The sequence below is a fragment of the Pseudonaja textilis genome, chromosome 9 (assembly GCF_049901715.1).
Source record: "Pseudonaja textilis isolate UNSWEBS1 chromosome 9, rPseTex1.2, whole genome shotgun sequence".
Lineage (NCBI taxonomy): Eukaryota > Metazoa > Chordata > Lepidosauria > Squamata > Elapidae > Pseudonaja > Pseudonaja textilis.
The window spans coordinates 2,232,115-2,251,371 of NC_141998.1; the positions used below are offsets into that span (position 1 = coordinate 2,232,115).

At 50.0% G+C, this 19,257-nt stretch overlaps 1 protein-coding gene across 7 annotated transcripts in view; it reads right to left on the reverse strand.

Annotated features, from left to right (window-relative positions):
- Positions 1–254: 254 nt before the first annotated feature.
- Positions 255–19,257, reverse strand: part of ANK1 (ankyrin 1) — a 150,645-nt gene continuing 131,642 nt past the window's right edge. For 4 of the 7 annotated variants that reach the window (XM_087938818.1, XM_087938817.1, XM_087938822.1 and 1 more), the window contains 8 exons: positions 18,376–18,522; positions 14,227–14,619; positions 14,055–14,127; positions 12,963–13,236; positions 9,977–10,060; positions 7,152–7,208; positions 6,729–6,854; positions 255–2,535 (listed from right to left, as the gene is read on the reverse strand). In XM_087938818.1, coding sequence (XP_087794944.1) covers positions 6,756–6,854; positions 7,152–7,208; positions 9,977–10,060; positions 12,963–13,236; positions 14,055–14,127; positions 14,227–14,619; positions 18,376–18,522 — 1,127 coding nt within the window. In that variant the 3' untranslated portion in view covers positions 255–2,535; positions 6,729–6,755. Of the gene's footprint in view, positions 2,536–6,728; positions 6,855–7,151; positions 7,209–9,976; positions 10,061–11,479; positions 12,157–12,962; positions 13,237–14,054; positions 14,128–14,219; positions 14,620–18,375; positions 18,523–19,257 lie in introns of those variants that run through there. The other 3 variants (XR_015744639.1, XM_087938820.1, XM_026715096.2) reach the window with 3 other exon arrangements.

The window sequence follows — 19,257 nt, forward strand, 5'->3', positions numbered from 1 at the left end:
TACATACATACATACATACATACATACACATAAAAGAGGGACACTACAAAGAGTGTACCCCGCCTTTTAAAAAGTACCATCCTTCGCCAACCCTAGCAAAGCTTTCACACCTAACCTTACTTCTCCTCGCTTCCCTTCCCCCCCACCAGGTTAATGTGACCCCCGAAAGTCCCAACAGCGTCCCAGCTGGGTTGTGAAACCCCCTCTTTGACTCCCCCACCCCCGCAAGTTCAAAGAAGCGGCAGAAGCAACACTTGAGTGGTGTTGATTTATTTATTAACTTGGATTCTGGTAGCTGGTGGAGAGGAAGGATGGTTCTATACACTGGAGTGGGGGGTGGGGGGTGGGGGTGGGTGGAGGGAAGACAAGAGGAGCCAAAAGGCTCAAATTTCCATAACAATAAAAAAGAAGGTAAAAGTAATCCCAAAACTTCTAAAAAGCATCTAGAGTGCAGACACTGGCAGCATTCTCTAGGCATTGCCCTCCTTTACAGCGCCAACTAGCGATCGGCGGGCAAAAGCGGCGCCCCCCCCGCAGGCAGTCGAGGGGGACGCAGTTCACAGCTCAAAATTATTCTTATTATTTTTTTAAATTTTCTATATGCACTACTGGAGGCCAAAAGCACGGGGGCAGAGGGCGGGTGGGTGCGTAGGCCCACGCTGGAATCTAGGGTGATGCTGTGTCAGCAATTTGGGGGGGGCAGGCCATACGGGCTGCAAATCAATGTGATTGGAGGGTGTGGGGGGAACAAGGAAGTTTGATGCTCCGTTCCTTGCGTGTTCTGGATAGTGACGGTTAGTCTCCCTGGGGAGATACCTGGCACGGCGTTCAGCTTTTCCTCCAACATTCACTGCCCTTCTGCCTTCTCCCCCCACCCCACCCCTCACCCCCACCCCCAAGTACTTCCTCCTACCTGGGCAGGGCCAGCGTAGCAGGATCCCAGGCACAGGGGCTGAGAAAGTGGCGCTGCAGCCGGAGAAGAGCGCCACGCTGCTGGGGTGGCCACAGGGGATGGTCAAGGAGTCCAAGATGGCCCATCCTTCCTCCTGATCATCACCTTAACTGCTGGGCCGTCCCCTGTGGCCACCCCCACCCACCCACCCCACAACCCACATGCCCCTTGTATCCCTCGGGGGCCTCCCAAAGTTTGAAGCAGAAGTCAAAGGCGCCAACTGTTGCTCATGGCAGTTGTCGCAAGAGTGCAGCTTGTTGGTGGAGGAGAAGGGGGTTCACTGGGGGGGGAGCCAATCTTGATGGGGGAGGATGGAAGGAAAAGGACGGGGAGGAGGGGGAGGAGGAGGAGGAGGATGAAGAACAGGAGCATCACTCCCTTCATGCCAGGCCTGATCAAGGAAGTTGCTAGCAGGGGGAACCGGGGAAAGGGTTGGGGGCAGAGGGAAGGAATTCAGTTCCCCCCAGCTAAGACTGGTCCAAGAAGTGTTGGCAGGATGCCATGTCTGTGCTGAGTGAGGAGGCCCCCTGAGGGGGGGGTCCTCCCGTACGGAAGTGCAGGCAAGGGAACCACGCTGCCCTTCTCCTGAGCAACAGATTGTGCTGGGTGGAGCCAAGCATCGGCGCATGCGGGCGGTCGCACACTTCCACCCGGGGCCAAATTGCGGGAAGGCGCTGCACCGCACCCCCTTTGGTGGCCTGCCTTGGCAGAGGCTCGTGTACTAGCCCTTCTTCTTCTCCTCCTCCTCCTCCTCCCCTTCCCCTCCCACGCGTCTCTAACCACCGCCCTGCATGTGTGTGTGCATGTGTGTATGGGTTCCAAGGAGACCAGGAGGATCCGGGCGGGAGGCCTTCCCAATGAGAAGACATTCTGGTTCTCCCCATCTCTTGTTTTCCTTCTCAACGGGGCTGGCTGCCTGCGGACGCTTCCAAGGACTGGAGCCGGTCTGGTTTCTGCCGAATGCCTCGGTCGGTGTTTGCATAGTAAGTATCTGTCCATATTCTACACAGGAGATCTCGGCATTTATCCACGTCACGCTTTCCATCCCAACCTGGGAAGAACAACTGGGCAGAGTAGCCAGAAGGGCTCAGCTAGAAGCCTTCTGGGGTTCCAGGTGGACGGATGGATGGAGCAGAGCTGAGCACAGAGGCAATCCGGAGGCTGAGCCGGGGAGGATGGGATGGCGAATGATCTCCGTCCAGCTTACTCCTTCTTCCCCAGGAGGCCAAGGCACCACGTCAAAAGAAGGGGGCTTTGGAAAGAAGCCCCTCCCCCGCCACGCGCACACAAAACACACAAACACAATTGCATCCGGTTTTTTTTTTCCCCCTTCTCCTGGGGAATTGTCCCAGACCCTCTCCTCTCAAAGTCAGGAGAAAGAACTTTAGCTCATGCGTCGGCAGATCGGTCGGTCATGCGGATTTAAGACGGTAAAGTTATGTCTCTTACGGAAATCATGCCATTAACCTAAAGAATCGCAGACAGACAGCCCTGCCTCTGGAAGCTCGTTGCTCCACTCGCCTGGCCGCATGGAGAGGAACGAGGAGAGTGGAGGTTTAGTGGATGGGTGTTGAGGTGAGGCCCTGGAGGAAGAAAGAAAGACAGGAAGAGAGAAGAGAGAAAGCGATTGGTACCAACATTCACAAAAGATATCACTTGGCAATAGCGCTTAGACTTATATATTGCATCACAGTGCTTTACTAAGCGGTTTACACAGTGCCCTCTCTAAGCGGATTACAGAGTCAGCCTCTTTCCCCCAAATTTTTGAGTCCTCATTTTGCCACCTCGGAAGGACAGAAGGCTGAGTCAACCTTGAGCCGGTCAGGATCGACCTCCTAGCAGTGAGCAGAGTCAGCCTGCAATACTGCATTCTAACCACTGTGCACCATGGAAGGAAGGAAGGAAGGAAGGATTGAAGGAAGGAAGGAAGGAAGGAAGGAAGGAAGGAAGGAAGGAAGGAAGGAAGGAAGGAAGGAAGGAAGGAATAGCAATAGCACTTAGACTTATTTACCACTTCACGGTGCTTTTACATCCCTCTCTAAGCGCTTTACAGAGTCAGCCTCTTGCCCCCAACAATCTGGGTCTCCATTTGACTGACCTCGGAAGGCTGAGTCAACCTTGAGCCTGGTGAGAATCGAACTGCTAAATTGCAGGCAGCTGGCAGTCAGCAGAAGTAGCCTGCAATACTGCGCTCTAACCACTGCGCCACCGTGGCTGCACCCGCTGCTAAGAAGTCTGATCTACTGATCTACTGACTTCTTCAAGTGAAAAGAAGAACCAGGGATGACACGATAGCCATGTTCCAATAATTGACGGGCTGCCCCAAAGAAGGAGGGGGGGGGCATCCAATGTATTTTCCAAAGCACCAGAAGTTACTGGTGATGACATAAGACCCCCATCCAGACCTCAAGGCGAGGTACAATGACAGCAAGCAGGTGCACACACACGCACACACACAAATCCAGGACCAAAAAGGTTGCCAATACACAATTGAAAGCTGCATTCAAACCAGGAGCCCTATTTTGTGGGCTTCCACGGTGCATGGTACCCTCACCTTAAGTATAAACAAGCCGGGTTGGCCCTACACAGCAGCCCCATCAAACCTCTGAAGCCGGAGTGATTCACCAGATACTTTTGCATGCTGTACCAATGCATCACCTCATTTTTAACTGGCCTGATGACACAAGGCCAGCAATAAGAAAAGGAAACCATCTCAGATAGTCCCCATAGTTATTAAGGTCCGTGCATTACCATCAGGGGTGGGATTCAAAATTTTTAACAACCGGTTCTGTGGTCGTGGTTCAAGTGGTGGGCATGGCTTGGTGGGCATGTGATTGAGTGGACGTGGCTTGGTGGTCATGTTATTGGCTGGGCATGGCCAACTCAATATCATCGAGGCACGCATCTCCTCGCCTGGCTTCTCATGACTGTGGGGATGCTGCAACAGTCATAAGTGTGAAAAATGGTCATAAGTCCCTTTTTTCAGTGCCATTGTAACTTTGAATGGTCCCGCCACACAAGCAAAAGTACCAGCAAAGGAGGGGGAAAAAACTCCAGAGAGGTTCCTGAGACAGGAAGTCTAGTCCTGCCAAGAATGTAATAAGGGTTAATGGAAAGGCAATTTCTGTAAGCAACACCAGAATGTTTCCTTCCTGCCTTCCTTACAGGATTAGCCCAGTAATTTCTTCTAACAACCGGTTCTCCGAACTGCTTAGAATGTTAACAACTGGTTCTACTGAATAGGTGCGAACTGGTAGAATCCCACCCCTGATTACGATGTCAAAGAAGGAGTTTCTTGCCTGCCCTTCTATTTAGGACAAGCCCCAATTTAGGACCCAGCCTTTGGAGGAGAAAAAAAAAAGCAATGAGGGTACCCAATACAGCACAGGTGCAGGCATGCTGCCAAGCCCCCCCCCAAAAAAAGCCCTGGGATGTCCCAACCAAACGCTAGGAAGCTCACATGCTCCATTGAAAGGGCTCTTCAGAAAGGGAGACCTGTAGGCTGAACAGCTACCCATCACAGAAAGAAACCCACCCACACACCCCACCCAGTGGTGGGTTTCCAATTTTTTCCCTACTAATTCTGAGAGCCCACTTTGCATGCGCACAAGGTTCAAACACCCGACTCTGTATCAACGCTGGTGAGCTGTCCTGTTTTGTAGCTCAGCTGCGGCGTGGCTATCCACTCTGCCACGCAAATCAGCTGAGCTAAAAAGAACAAGGGAATATAGGCAGGGGTGGGATTCAAATTTCTTAACAACCGGTTCTGTGGGTGTGGCCTAATATATGGGTGTGGCTTGGTGGTCATGTGACTGGGTGTAGCTTGTTGGTCACATGACTGGCTGGGCATGGCTTGTATGTAAAAATATTGTAAATATTTATGTAAATATTGAATTTTTTATTTTAAAAAGAGCAACTTTTACCCCAAAGCAGGCAAAGCAGGCAGGCAGATTGAGTTGCTCGCAGACTCACAGATTCACTCAGAGATCTACCTTTCTGCAATCTGCTACCTGAGTCTGCACTGAAAAATAGAAGCTTCAGCCCTAAGGAAGGTTCAGCTCTGCTTTTAGATTAGCTAGAAAGCAAGAAATCCAACGATTTCCTGCTTTCCAGCTAACCTAAATCTCCCGGCAAAGCAGAAGAGCTGATGGTCAGAGGGATAAAAAGGAAAAAATAGCAACTTAGCAGGCAAGTTTGATGGCACGCATGCCAGGTGAGGAGTGAGTGGGCGAGAAAGGGAGGGGAGGGGCCAGCCAGTGGCACGATTTGCCGGTTCTCTGAACTGGGCAGAATCATAACAACTGGTTCCATCATAACAACCAGTACAACCAGGTAGAATCCCATCCCTGAATATAGGAGAAGTAATAGTGAAGGCGGATGGGCAGGCCCAGCCAGAGGTGGCATTTGCGGCTTTTCCAAACTACTCCAAATTTTCGCAACCAGTACGGCACAACCGGCCCAAACCGACTGAATGCCACCTCTGACCCCAATCCAGGGGCCTTTTCAGATTGTAGCCAGAGGGAAAAAAAATACTCAAATAAATGCCAATTCTTTTGGCACAAAGACGAGAATACCAGCCTCAGCTGTGGCACAGAGTTCCTGCAAGCAGGCTAGCTTTTTTGTTTTTAGGGGAAGCATATCTCTAGATCGGTTTGATGGTGACATTTTGCATGCAATGCCCAAATGATTGGTGGAAGTTGGCAAGGGGCGAGTAAAGCGAGATGCGCTCAGCTGCCTTTCATGCCTAAGGCGGGACTAGAGGTCCCAGTCTCAAGCTTGGTGCCTTAATCACTGGACCAAATTTCACATCACTTGAATTCAATTTGCTTTTTTTTTTTTTTAATCATGCTCTCCTTAAATGACCCTAGAAGCTAGTGGGGCACTTCATTTATTAACAGATTAACCGTGTTGGAAGGGACCTTGAAGACCATCTAGTTCAACGCCCCCACCCAAGCAGGAGACCCTACACCATTTCTGACAGTCATCTTCTTGAAAGCTTCCAGTGATGACGCTCCCACAACTTCCGAAGGTAACTTCTGTTCCATGGGTTCATTGTTCTCACTATCAAAACATTTCTCCTTATTTCAAAGTTGAATCTCTCATTTCCATCCATTATTCCTTGTCTGGCCTTCAAGGTGCTTTGGAAAATAGCTTGACTCCTTCCTCCTCTCTGTGGCAGCCCATCAAATACTGGAGCGCTCTCCTGGCCCTTCTCTTCACTAGACTAAAAGGCGAATGTTCCCCTCGTACATCCATGCTGGTCATTTCCAGCTCTAGGGGACGGTGCTCATCTCCATTACAAAGCTGAAGAGCCAGCGCTGTCTGAAGACATCTCGGTGATCATGTGGCCAGCATGATTAAATGCTGAAGGCGCACGGACCGCTGTTACCTTCTTCCCACCAAAGGGGTCCCTATTTTTCTACTCGCATTTTTTTTTTTACATGCTTTCGAACTGCTCGGTTGGCAGCAGCTGGGACAAGTAACGGGAGCTCACTCTGTGACACGGCACCAGGGATTCGAACCTCCGAGCTGCCGACTGTTGTGATTGACAAACTCGGCATCTTAGCCGCTGAGCCACCACGTCCCCTTCCTAGACTAGCCACGCCCCGTTCATTGTATGTTTTACCCTCCAGTCCCTTAATCATCTTGGTTGCTGTTCTCCGTAGTCTTTCTACTGTCTCTAGGTGTCCGTCCGTCCCCCAGCACAACTGTGTCTCCCTAAGTCAAACAATGCCCCCCCCTCCTTACCAGTATTAAGAGGAAAGGGGTGATTTACCTCCAAAGAGGCCACTGGAGGGGGAGGTCACTGCTTCCCCCTTTTCAGGCTGGCTCGTTTGACTATCTGAGCCCCCATCCTGCCCCCAAGCAGTTCCGATCTCGGGATACTCCCATGATCCTCGTCCTGGGGGGGAGACCAGCGAGAGACAGCCAAGCAGCCACGGAGAGGCGACAGAACAAGAGAGAGAGAGAGAGAGAGAGACGGGCAGAGAGACAGAAGGAAAAGGACGTCAGAGGGCAAAGAGGGAGAATCCGGACTCCGAACCGAGGAACGAAACAAGGTTGGGTTCAAGACCATTGCAAGCAGGTTGGGGTGGGGTGGGGTGGGGTGAGTGGCTGCTCATCCTCTCCAGCCATCATGTTTGGAAAACCAGCCTCACATCCAAACCCCGAGGCTGGGAGGGGCAGTCGTGATAATCACCTCTTCGTGCGCCAGTCCGTCTTCGGTGTCCAGTCGCCGGACCACTTTCCGGATAATCTGTAACCAGAGAGTCAGAGATCAAGGGTGGGTGGGTGGGGAAGACGCAGGGAACCAGGGTCTGTCAACCTTTAAGGAAGGGATGGGCAACCTTAAAACACTCGAAGAGCCATTTGTTTTAAGGTTGCCCGTTCCCCACACAAAAGAAAACACCGGGAGCCACAAAACCCCTTCCCCGTGCCCGACTGTTTCCTGAGCGGCCACAAAACTAGCATATGTAGTTGAATTAAATGTTCTGTTTTCTTCTGTAACTTTTCTTTCCTTTATCCATGGTTGTCCTACTGGGGATCAAAAAGTTCAATAAATCGCCTGCTAGCGGGTGTCACACATTGGCGATGGTGGTGCATATTTTGAGAGACAGGGAGCCGCAGCAGATGGATGAAAGAGCCACATGCAGCTCCAGAGCCGTGGGTTGCCGACCCCTGATTTAAGGGAACTTTTGAGGGCTGTGCATTTCAACCGTCAGTGTCTATAGAGATTCTCAGTCGTCCAGGTCACGGTTGGTCCGAAGTGTGCTTTTCCAAAAGGCAACTGGACATTCTTGGATTATTTTTTTCCCTTGAAAACATTTTGCTTTTCATCCAAGAAGCTTCTTCAGTTCTCTGCAAAAGCTCCTTGGATGAGAAGTGCCATGTTTTCAAGGGTAGGAAAAAAAAAACTAAGAAAGTCCAGCTGCCTTTTGAAAAAGCAACTTTGGGACACTTTCTGGTTTTTCCTTTGAAGACGTTTCGCTTCTCATCCAAGAAGCTTCTTCAGTTCTGACTGGATGGTGGTAAATAGAGCTGAAGAAGTCAGAGCTGAAGAAGCTTCTTGGATGAGAAGCAAAACATCTTCAAAGAAAAAACCAGAAAGTCCAGTTGCCTCTTGGAAAAAAAAAAGAAAAAAGCACCTTTGGGACAGCCAGGACTTGGATGATTGAAAATCTCTACAGACTTCAACTCCCAGAATTCCCCAGTTGTGAAGACTACAATCATAGAGTCATAGGGCTAGACAGAACCTCGGATGTCTTCTATTCCAACACCCTGCCCAAGACTTTCAACCATCTCGGACAAAAGGATGTCCAACATTTTCTTGAAGACCTGCAGGTTGGAGCGACCACAATTCTGGGAGACAAACTATTCCATGAATCAGAATCAGAATAAAGCTGGAAGGGAGCCTGGAGGTCTTCTAGTCCATCCTGCTGCTCAAGCAAGAAATCCTATAGCATAGTTGTTCTCATAGAGAATCAGCTGTTCTCACTGTCAAGAAATTCCTCCTTAGTTCTAAGCTAGGATCCCTCTTTAAAGTCGACAGGGAAGTGAAATTCGCTTAGTAACCGTGTTTGTTACTAAGTTAACCATTGCAGCGGCTCACTTAACAACGGTGGTGAGAAAGGCTGTAAAATGGGGTGGGGCTCACTTAACCAGTGTCTCACTTAACAACAGAAGTGTTGGGCTCTGTCGTGGCTGTAAGTCGAGAACTACCTGTATTCGATCTGCCCTTCTGGGCAGGGTTTCACCCCTACGTCCCCCAAGGCTCCTGCTTTGGAATCAACTCTGCTCACTTTAAGACCCAGAGGAAAAGTCAAGTCTTGCAGCTGCTGTTGCAAAAGATCCCCTGTTAAGGCCAAAATCTCAGTGCAAACAGATCCAACGAGGATAAAATGCTCTCCAGTGTCCAAGAGGACTGGAGAGGGAGAGAAAGGGGCCAGATCTGGGATCTGTGGGGAGCAGAAACAGATTCAGGAATATCAACGCTCATTCATAAAGAACAGACAGACCCACAACAAATACGGAACAATCTCCCTTTTAAATGAGGATTACAAGACACTCGCTACAATAATGTCTGAGAGGCTAAAAAGAATATTAAGTAGAATTATCCATCCTGACCAGAACGGGTTTCTTCCACATAGGCAGATGAAGACAAGGATAATTTGGGACGTTTTAGAATTCTATGAAATGCACCCAAATAGAAAAACGGCACCGATGTTCCTAGATGCCCAGAAGGCCTTTGATAATTGGAACCGGAGATTAATCAACTGATCGGTATGAAATTTGGTGAAAACTTTCTGGGATTGATCAAAGCCATTTACAAGGCGCAAACAGCAAAAATATTAATGAATGGAGAAATTACTGATAGTATAAAGATAAGTAAGGGACCGAGGCAAGGATGCCCCCCCCCGGCCCCATTGTTGTAGGTACTAGCAGAAGAGGTATTATGGACACCAATAGTACGACAGAACCGAGACATCAGAGGACTAAATATTTAAAAGGAGTATCAACTCCAAGCCTTTGCCGACGATATGGCATTCATAATGGAAGACCCCAAAGAAACAAGCAACATACTAAGGAGTGAAATAGAAGAATTTGGAAAGGTGGCTGGGCTGAAAATGAATAGAGAGAAAAAAACCCAAATTAATCGCGAAAAACTGCACAAGAAATATATCGAGGACCAACATCAGAATTTCTCCATTTTCTATTTGCGCTCACTTAACCCTCCTCTATTTATGTCCTTTGCAGATGAAGACGACGATGACGGAGGAGGAGGAGGATCTGGGACCTCCAGGACACGGGGAGAGGCGGGAAGCGGGGGGGGGGGTAGGAAGGGTGGGGCGAGTTTGGCACCAAAGAGGAAAATTGGACATGGGATTGCAATCTGTTTTCTTGCCATTCTTGCCCTCCGCCCTAAGGTTGTGAGACGTCAATAGGTAGACAGCTCCCAACTCCAAGAGATGCGGCTCAACGGGGGCTAAACGGTGGCGATATTCTCCTTTTGCACGATAGGCTCACCTTCTTGGTGATAATGTTGCCTTGTTCATCAGTGAATTGCTCTTCGGTCACTTGTTCTCCAGGGATATCCAATATTTCGTTACCCTGGGGTGGGGGAGAGAAATACAGGACAAGCAGAGATCACCCTCGGGATCAAGATATTCTCTCGTCTGCCCTCTACTCTGTGCACAGCTGGGCTCTTCCAAGTATGTTTGTTTGTTTCACTCATGTCAGAAAGATCACAATTAAAATAAGGCATACAGTAGTACAGCAGAACTATTTTTTTTCCCCCCGGTGAGACCGGTCTATCAGGGCAACCCAGTCTAACCCAAGTACGGAACGGAGCAGACTGCTTCCGCTTTCGCCTTTCAACCCCAATCCAGAAGCCTTCGCAGGAAGTCGCTTCCACAACAAACTATTTTTGTGTGTGTGTGTGCATTGAATTTATATTTATTGACAAAGGAATAAAGGGAGACTAGCGTAGATCTGTTTCAAACTATTTTAGATCTCCTCAGCTAGCTGGGGATTCGAACCCAGGCTACTTGTATCTTAAGTAGACGTATTAACCTTTAATGCAGGGGGAAGAGTTTAAGTGTTTTTCTGGTGAGACCAGTCTATCATTGCAACCTGCCCTACCCAAATATCGGACAGAGCGTACCTTTGCTTCCACTTTTGCCTTTCAGCCCCAATCCAGGAGCCTTCGCGACAAACTATTTTTGGGGTGTGTGTTGAATTTATATTTATTGACAAAGAAATAAAGGGAGACTAGCATAGATCTATTTCTAGCTACCTAGCTCTCGTCAGCTAGCCATACCTTTCTGGGATTCGAACCCGAACAGCATAACATTTAAAAGATCAAATGCATAATGAAAGCCTCTACCTGTGAAACAAATCTTGCTTAGAAGCTAGCAACGTTAATTGCTCTTCCACCTATGTCCAAAAGTCAAATTCCCTGTCCAGGTAAAATCAGATAAACACCACGTTCTCTGCTCAACAGATGCTTTTTTGCCAGTTGGCCAAGCTCAACAGGGCTATGTGGGTGGCGGGGGAACCTGGTGGCTCAGTGGCTAAGATGCTGAGCTTGTCGATCAGAAAGGTCGGCAGTTCGGAGGTTCGAATCCCTAGCGCTGCGTCACAGAGCGAGTTCCCGTTACTTGTCCCAGCTTCTGCCAACCTAGCCGTTTGAAAGCCCATTAAAAAATGCAAGTAGAAAAATAGGGACCCCTTTGGTGGGAAGGGAACAGCGTTCCATGTGCCTTCGAAGGCGTTTAGTCCAGCCAGCCACATGACCACGGAGACGTCTTCGGACAGCGCTGGCTCTTCTTCGGCTTTGAAACAGAGATGAGCACCGTCCCCTAGAGCCAGAAACGACTCGTACGGATGTGCGAGGGGAACCTTTCCCTTTAACAGGGCTACAAAATCTTTGCCTGGCACCCAAAGGCTAAGAAAAACAGCTTCTCCGCTACACTTTGGGCACCTTCGCCCCTAAGGTCTACACCTGCCCACCCCACCCAAAGGGGCTACCTGGACGAAGACACGTCTGCGCACCACCCGGCTGGAAACGACTTCCTCATCGTCACTCAGCCCTTCGCTCTCCCCGAGCTCCTTGTCCAGTTCCTGGTGGATCTGCTTCAGCACGAACTGGACGGAGCCCTGGGCGATGTGCAGGAGGTTCTGGCAGCTGACCAGGAAGAAGCCCAGAAGGACTAAACTGATGAGCAGCTGGGTCAGAAAGCCCCACATCATCCTCGAGGAGCAGCCAGGTGGCCGATCATATCCCAGTCAGGTCGAGCCCAACGCCTTCTGCTCCTACAGCCGCAGGGCACCTTCCGGGCTGGTGGCCGGAGCAGCCACTCTCTCCCTCTCTCTCTCTCTCTCTCTGCCCTTAGGCAGTGGCAGGTGAGGAAGGGGGTGTAATTTTAGCCCTGTCCCAGAGCAGCTGCTCGAAGGCCCGTGGCCAAGCCTTCTATCCCCCTTCCCCAAGGAGGAACTTTGTCAAAGTCACCCTAGCTTAAGCCTCTCAAGGCAAGAAGTCGGGGTGGCTGGATTGGAATCCGTCGGCTGCTGTGCCTGGGAATGTGCTGTGCCAATCTTTAAAGCAGGTTAGGGTACCTCTCTTAAACCCAGCCCAGCCATTGGCAGGCTGGAGGGGCTCTATTTCTGGTCCTGCTGGGTCTGCCTCTAAGAGAGACCCTGGCGTTACCCAATTAGGAAACAAGCAGCGTTGCTGGCCAGGCAGATATAAATAGAGGCCACCGCTCCGGGCGGCTGGCTGGGTGTGTGGGTCATCCTTCCTCCCTTAGCAAAAGCAGAAGAACGCCATCTGCTGGTCAGCATCCCTAACTGCAGGGGGGTTTGCAACCGACAGCCTATTACAGGTGTTACTGACTTGCAACGGTTCATTTAGCAACCGTTCAAAGTTGCGACGGCATGGAAGAAAGGGACTTTGAACCGCTTTTCACAGTTAGGACCTTTTGCAGCAGCACCAGGATCAAAAACTCAGACGCTTGGCAACCACGTTACATTTATGACGGTTTGCTGCTGGGTCCCCGGGGTCACATGATTTTCCCCTCCTTTGACGACCTTCTGACAAGCAGGAAGCCCAATTCATTTAACAACCACATTCCTAGCTTGACAAGGACAACCATTTGCTTAACAACGGTGGCAAGAAAAAATGGTGAACCATTGGGTTCAATTGCAGCTGTAGATTGAGGCAGGCATGGGATTCTACCGGTTTGGACCAGTTCACACGAACCGGTAGTTCCGTTGAATATTTGCCCCCACTCCCCGCCCCTGCACTAGTCTGTCTTTTATTTCCATGTTTTGCAGCTCAGCTGATCCGCGCGGCACAGTGGTTTGCCGCACCTCAGCTGTTTCACTCACCGGGGCTGCAGTAGAAGGTAAGTATTAAGAGTTCAAAATGGGCGGTGTTCAAACACCGCTCCCTGAACCGGTTGTTACACCGGTTGAATCCCACCCCTGCGTGGAGGTCCACCTGGGTTGTTACCTGCATTTGTGCAAAGCAGCTGCTGCCGGAGTCCTCCAACCACTTGGCTAAACCTTGCTGCCTCCCCGGCTGGAGACCCCAGTCCCTCTGGAAGAGGGAGCTTTCCCGCTCTTCTGACGAGTCGATCCGCATGTGCTCCAGTTTCTCTCGTTCCCGGCCCCGCAATTTGTAAGACGACAGCCCTTGTTGCAGGAGCGGTGGGCTCAGAGACACCCCTTTGCCCAAGTCCGACAAACTGGAGATGAAGGCACCCTCGACTACCCATTCACCGGGCCTGGAGGTCGGGGTGGGGTCAAGGACAGAAAGAGAGAGGTGTGGGTTTGTTTCTTTGTTTGTTTTCATTCCCTTAGAACAGAGGTCCCCAAACTTGGCAACTTTAAGACTTGTGGACTTCAACTCCCAGAATTCTCCACCCAGCTGACTGGAGAATCCTAGGAGTTGAAGTCCACAAGTCTTGCCAAGTTTGGGGACCTCTCAGCTTTAGAATACAAAATCCACAGCACTAGATTTAGTCTGGAATTTCATGGCCGCTTTCCCAAAATTTGACGGGGCCCTGACAGACTCTGAAAAACCCAGAATGATGACCACATTCCAAGCTGTCTCCTTGGCTTTTCCTCACCGACAGATGGAAATCTTGCCGAAAGCAAGCAGTTATTGGCATCTTCAAGACAACTCTTGAGAACTTCTAGGCAGGAAGTTCTGGCTCTTTCTCCAACCCAAATATCTAAGCTTGGCTGTCTCTTAAGGTCTGCGGAGATTCTCCATCACCCAGGTTGTCTCAAAGGCACTTCTTTTTTTCAAGAGGCGCTTGGGACTTTCTGTTTTTTTTTTCTTTTTAAGACATTTTGCTTCTCCTCTAAGAAGCTTCTCCAATTCTGACTGTATGGTGCGGGAAGGATTTATACAAGTGACTGTGTATCTGTGCCTCTGTTTGAGCAATTAAGTCCGGTCTTGCCAGACGTAATCAGGGCATTTCCTTGGGGACAATCCAGAACTGATCCAAGGTGTCTTCTCTCTTTCCCAGGCCACCTTCAGAGTTCCTCCCCCACCCCCCAGTCCCCTCCCCGTCCTTTCAACTGGGCGTTGCCTTACCTGTCCTTGCCCTTCTCTATCACCCGGCTAATAGTGGGCGACTCTTTGATGCCCACTTGGACTCTCTGCTGGCCTGGAATGAGAAAGAGGTCACAGTGTGAACCCTGACTCCCCCAAATGGCTCCCCCCCCTTAGCGCTCTCCATCTGGCCTTCTCCCCTCTGACCTCTGACCTTCCTCCTGCTCTAACATGTCCATCAGGCCATTCATGGCATCTGAATCCACTGTGTCTTCCTCCACCAGGTCCATGGAACCAAGAGGGTCGGCGGGGCCATGCACATCCTCCAGCAGCTGCCCCGTGAACCGCCCTTCACTCGTGGCGTCCGAATCCTCAGCCTTGCTGCACTCCAGGGAGGAATCTTCGGCCGTCACCAGCGAGGGCGTCAGCCCAGAGGACCATACCTGCATGTCCGACATCTCCAGGAGGGCATCCTGCTCGCTGGCAGCCATGGGGATGGCTTCCAGGATGGCCACCTCATTCCAGTATTGGTCGGCACACAGCGGGGAAGGCAGAGCGTAGTGCATGGAGGCGGGGGACAGCAGCTCGTCCTGCAGCGAAGCATAACCTGCGTGGGCAGACAGAGGACGACAGACTGACACACTGAACTGGGGGGGCGGGGGAGGGGAGACAGGATTCAGCGGCCCTGCCCCTCTGGACAGCGTTGTTCGACCCCTTGGCAAACTTTTAAGAGGTGGGGGGGATTCTGAGAGTTGAAGTCCACGCCTCTTAAAGGTCGCCAAGGCGGAGAAACAATGCTCTGGGTTATTGCACGCATCCAAAGGGTCTCCAACCCATGGAGTTGGATTGACGCTTCCTGGACCCAGCACCACTTGGGGAAGGGGAGTAAAATTGCACCAGGGAGAAAAGGGCGAGAGGAAGGGTACTTGCTCTCGTTGAGAGAGCAAGGGGGAAGAGAAGGGGAGACAGGAATGCAAGGTGGATCTCACACTAACTTGAACTCTTAACACGAAACTTTCCCAAACTCGGTATGGGGGAGGGGGAGGGGGAGGGACCTCAATGCCCAGAACTCCTAAGAGGGACTTTGCAGGAGGAAGATTCTGAGATAAAGTCTATGTATCGGGCATGGGGGCAGAGTCAGGAAGTTGGCTCTGCATAGAGTTAAGGCAACAATCAAAGCATGGTTTGTTGTTTCTTACGGAATGCCATCAAGTTTGGGAGTGAAGGGGGGAAAGGGAAAATTGCCCCTGGGTCCTTTCCTTTTAACAGATTGACAGAGTTGGAAGGGACTTTGTAGGTCATCTAGTCCAACCCCCTACCCAAGCAGGAAGCCCTACACTATTTCTGACAAATGGCAGTCCAGTCTCTTCTTGAAAGCCTCCAGTGATGAAGCTCCCACAACTTCTGAGGGCAACTTCTGTTCCACTGGTTGACTGTTCTCCCTGTCAGGAAATTCCGCCTTATTTCTAGGTTGAATCTCTGCACTTTTTCTAGAGTCTCAACATCTTTTTTATAGTGTGGTTTTAATGCTGAAACCCCATGGATGCTATCTATCTATCTATCTATCTATCTATCTATCTATCTATCTATCTATCTATCTATCTATCTATCCTCTATCTATCTATCTATTTATCTATCCTCTATCTATCTATCTATCTATCTATCTATCTATCTATCTATCCATCATCTATCCATCCATCCATCTATTTATCTACTCACCTATTTACCAACCGCTATCTATCTATCTATCTATCTATCTATCTATCTATCTATCTATCTATCTATCTATCTACCTACCTACCTACCTACCTACCTACCTACCTATCTACCTATCAGAATTGTACACTTTTAGGCTCCTATTTGCTAAACATTGCAAAGCAGCTGCCTCCAACTTCTCCTTTGGCAGAATCCCTGGACTGACCATTTCCATGGCCAAAAGGGCCATGAATGCTTGCAGCCACCCAGAGTCACTCAATAGTGAGCCCAGGCAGCATATACATTTAATAAATAAATAAATAACTGCTTGCGGGAAGTTATAGGCCCATCCAGAGAGCATTGGGGGACAGGGGGAAGCTCCTCTGTAACTACCCTGTCAATCGTGGCATTTTTTTTCAACCATAAAATTACAGGAGGGTGACGTGGTGCAAAAGAAGAGAGCCCCAACTTTGGCAAGTTAGAGGAAGGGAGGAGCAAAGGATGAAGGGGGGAGGGACTTTCAGAAAAAAAAGGGTTACGTGGTCTTGAGTAGGAGGAAAATGTGAGAAAGAAAGTCAAAATAATTTCGCTTGGCACAAGATGTTGCAGAGAAAAATTCACTCCATTTTTTTTCCCCCAAAGTTCTGCTGTTCTACCCTTCCACAGCGAATAACATTCCTGGAATCCGGAGTCCTGGGGGCTCTCGGAGCTTGCTGGTTTTCTTGCAGATGTTTCATTTCCCAAACCAAGTGACCACCACCGTTGTTAGGACTGAGAAGAAGGACCAGACCTGATGATGTTACCTAGATTGGTAAGGAAACGTCTGCCGGAAAACCAACCAAGCTCAAAGAGCCCCCAGGACCCCTCACGTCAACCCTGAGTTACAAATATTCTTTCACTGATTCCAGGAACCTCTGCAAGGGGTTGACCTCTGGTAAGGGCAGGGAAGCGAAAGAACGCACGCCTCCCTTCTCCCAAGGATTCAGTGTGAGTGTGACGATCGTTCCATGCAGCCACGAAACAGAACTTGCCCAGCTTCAGCCAGAGTTGGGTGTGTCCAGGTTCAGCTCAGGGCCTGGGTTGTTAAGCTGCTGGAAGGCAAGGAAGGAAAGCAGCGGTAGCAGTAGCTGGGGTGCAAAGGGGAGAAAGGCCAGGCCAAGTGGGAAAACCATGCGCTCGTCAGCAAAGCCGCAGCTCTAGGAAGGCTCAGATTACACAAGAGAGAAAAAGACAGGCCGAGACAGTGGAGACAGGTGGCGGTGATGGTGGGGGAGGAGGAGGAGGAGGAGGAGGAGGAGGAGGAGGAGGAGGAGGAGGAGGAGGAGGAGGAGGAGGAGGAGGAGGAGGAGGGAGGAGGAGGAGAGACCAGGGTGAAGCCAGTGGTGCCATGTTGGGCACCTCCCAGCCAGCCAGCTTGGTACAACCAGCACCCCCTCTGGCAGGAGAGAAAGTGGAAGAGCCAGTGGTGCCATGTTGGGCACCTCCCAGCCAGCCAGCTTGGTACAACCAGCACTCCCTCTGGCAGGAGAGAAAGTGGAAGATCACACCGCGGAGGGACGAGGCAGAGAAAGAATGGTAGCGCCCTTGAGAAGCTGGGGGAACCTCCCTTAATCGCATCAGAGCCTCGTGGGCTACATTTAGTGATGGGATTCAGCCGGTTTTTACTGGTTCAAGAGAACCGGTTGTTAACTTCCGGAGCCGTTTGGTGAACTGGTCGTTGGAAGAAATCATTAGGGTGGAGAACCGGTTGTTAAATTATTTGAATCCCACCACTGGCTACATTTTGTCTCCAGTGCCCACTAAAACCCGCTCCTGTCTTGATTCATACTAATGTAAGTGGTTACAGGTCCCATTCTTCGAAGGGAGACCTGGATTGCAACTCCGGACTTAAACCAGCCCGCTTGATAACCCATTAATCACCCCTCCAGCACTGAGGACATCTCAACTTAAATTGTCCAAAGCCTGGTCTCTATCACCTTTAGGATCCAACAGCTATTCCCAAACCATCTCATCAGCAGAACCGTTGATTACTTCTGCTTTGAAGCAAGGTGAGCAACTCAAATCCCACGGAAAGTGATAACCACATATTTTTAAAGCCCAGGAGGACTGGTGCTCGGTCCCCTGTCAAAACCTCCTTGCCAGTCTGCTTGTTTTGATGCCATAGAGACTGTTCCTCTCTCTATCAGAGGTGTGTGTCTAATCCAGAGGTCTCCCAACTTGGCAACTTTAAGACTTGTGGACTTCAACTCCCAGAATTCTCCAGCCAGCATAAAATTCTGGGAGTTGAAATCCACAAGTCTTAAAGTCTCCAAGTTGGGAGACCTCTGGTCTAATCTATCCCCCTTTAAGCCATGGTTTCTCAACCTTGTCAGCTTTAAGCTGGTGGCTGGCTGGCAGGGAAGTTCTGAGAGTTGGACGTTCTCACACCTTCAAGCTAGTAAAATTGAGAAATGTTGCTCGATGTTGCATCGAGTTGCATCAACTATGATCTGGCTAGGAATTAAGGAGGAACTCAGATACATACTGCCCTCTGGATGGCGAGCGAGATGGTTCCTCCTGCCAAGTGTTCATTATTAGATCCAGAATAAGAAAGAAAGGAGGATTGAGATCACAGGAGGCAACCAGGGGAGATCTGAAGCTGGCAGAAGAGAGTGGATCTGGGACTCACCATTTAACTGGGAGGGTGACCCAGAATAGTCTCTGTGCCGGTAGCGTTTGTCACTCTTCAGGCTGTGACTCTGACGCCCGGAACCTTCCAGCATGTTGATAATCTCGCTACGGTCAATGTTGCGAAGGGCTGCGTAAAGGCTCTCCACTGGACAAAGGACGAGGAAGAAGGGGTTAAGAACGGGGAATGAGAGTTAGACCTAAAACCAAGTGGAGCCTCACCCAAACCATGATAGAAACACCCACTCGAACAGAGTTTGATCTTTTACGGTCCTTTAATAGGAATGGTCACCTTCTTTCTCTCAAGCGAAACGTTGACCTTGGTTTTGTTGATTAGAGAGATGTGGCGTTATAGGAATGGCTAGTTACATATTCATGTGTAAAAGCAAAAAGTTGAGGTTGGAATGTGCTTATCTTGTACTGTGCTAAGAAGAGTAAAAAGAAATGTCCCCTTTTCTTTCTTTTTGTTCTCTTCCCGTTCTGACCCAATCCTGTTACCAGCAAGAAAATCTCAAACAAACGCAGCAACTCAAACCTTCTCAGCTTTAATCTACCAATAACTTCTTTGTAGATAAAAGATGGCTTACAGCCAATTAGTACAACCAGAAAAGCCTTGACAGAATTCTTCAGATAAGCCGCGAGTCTCTACACACAATGCTGGGTCCTTAGAACGTTTTTGCTTTCTGCAAAAGCAAAAAAAAACTTTCGAAACCAGGCTTATATTCCCTGGAAGGAGGGGCCACCACGTTCCATCCTTACTCCCAAGTCTCCTGTGCTGCTCCAGCTGTTCTCTTCTACAAATCATCCTGTGCTCATGCGCACTTGGCACAGGCTCCTCGGGAACCTCCTCGTCACTGCTGCCAGCCCCCACAATCCCTGAAGG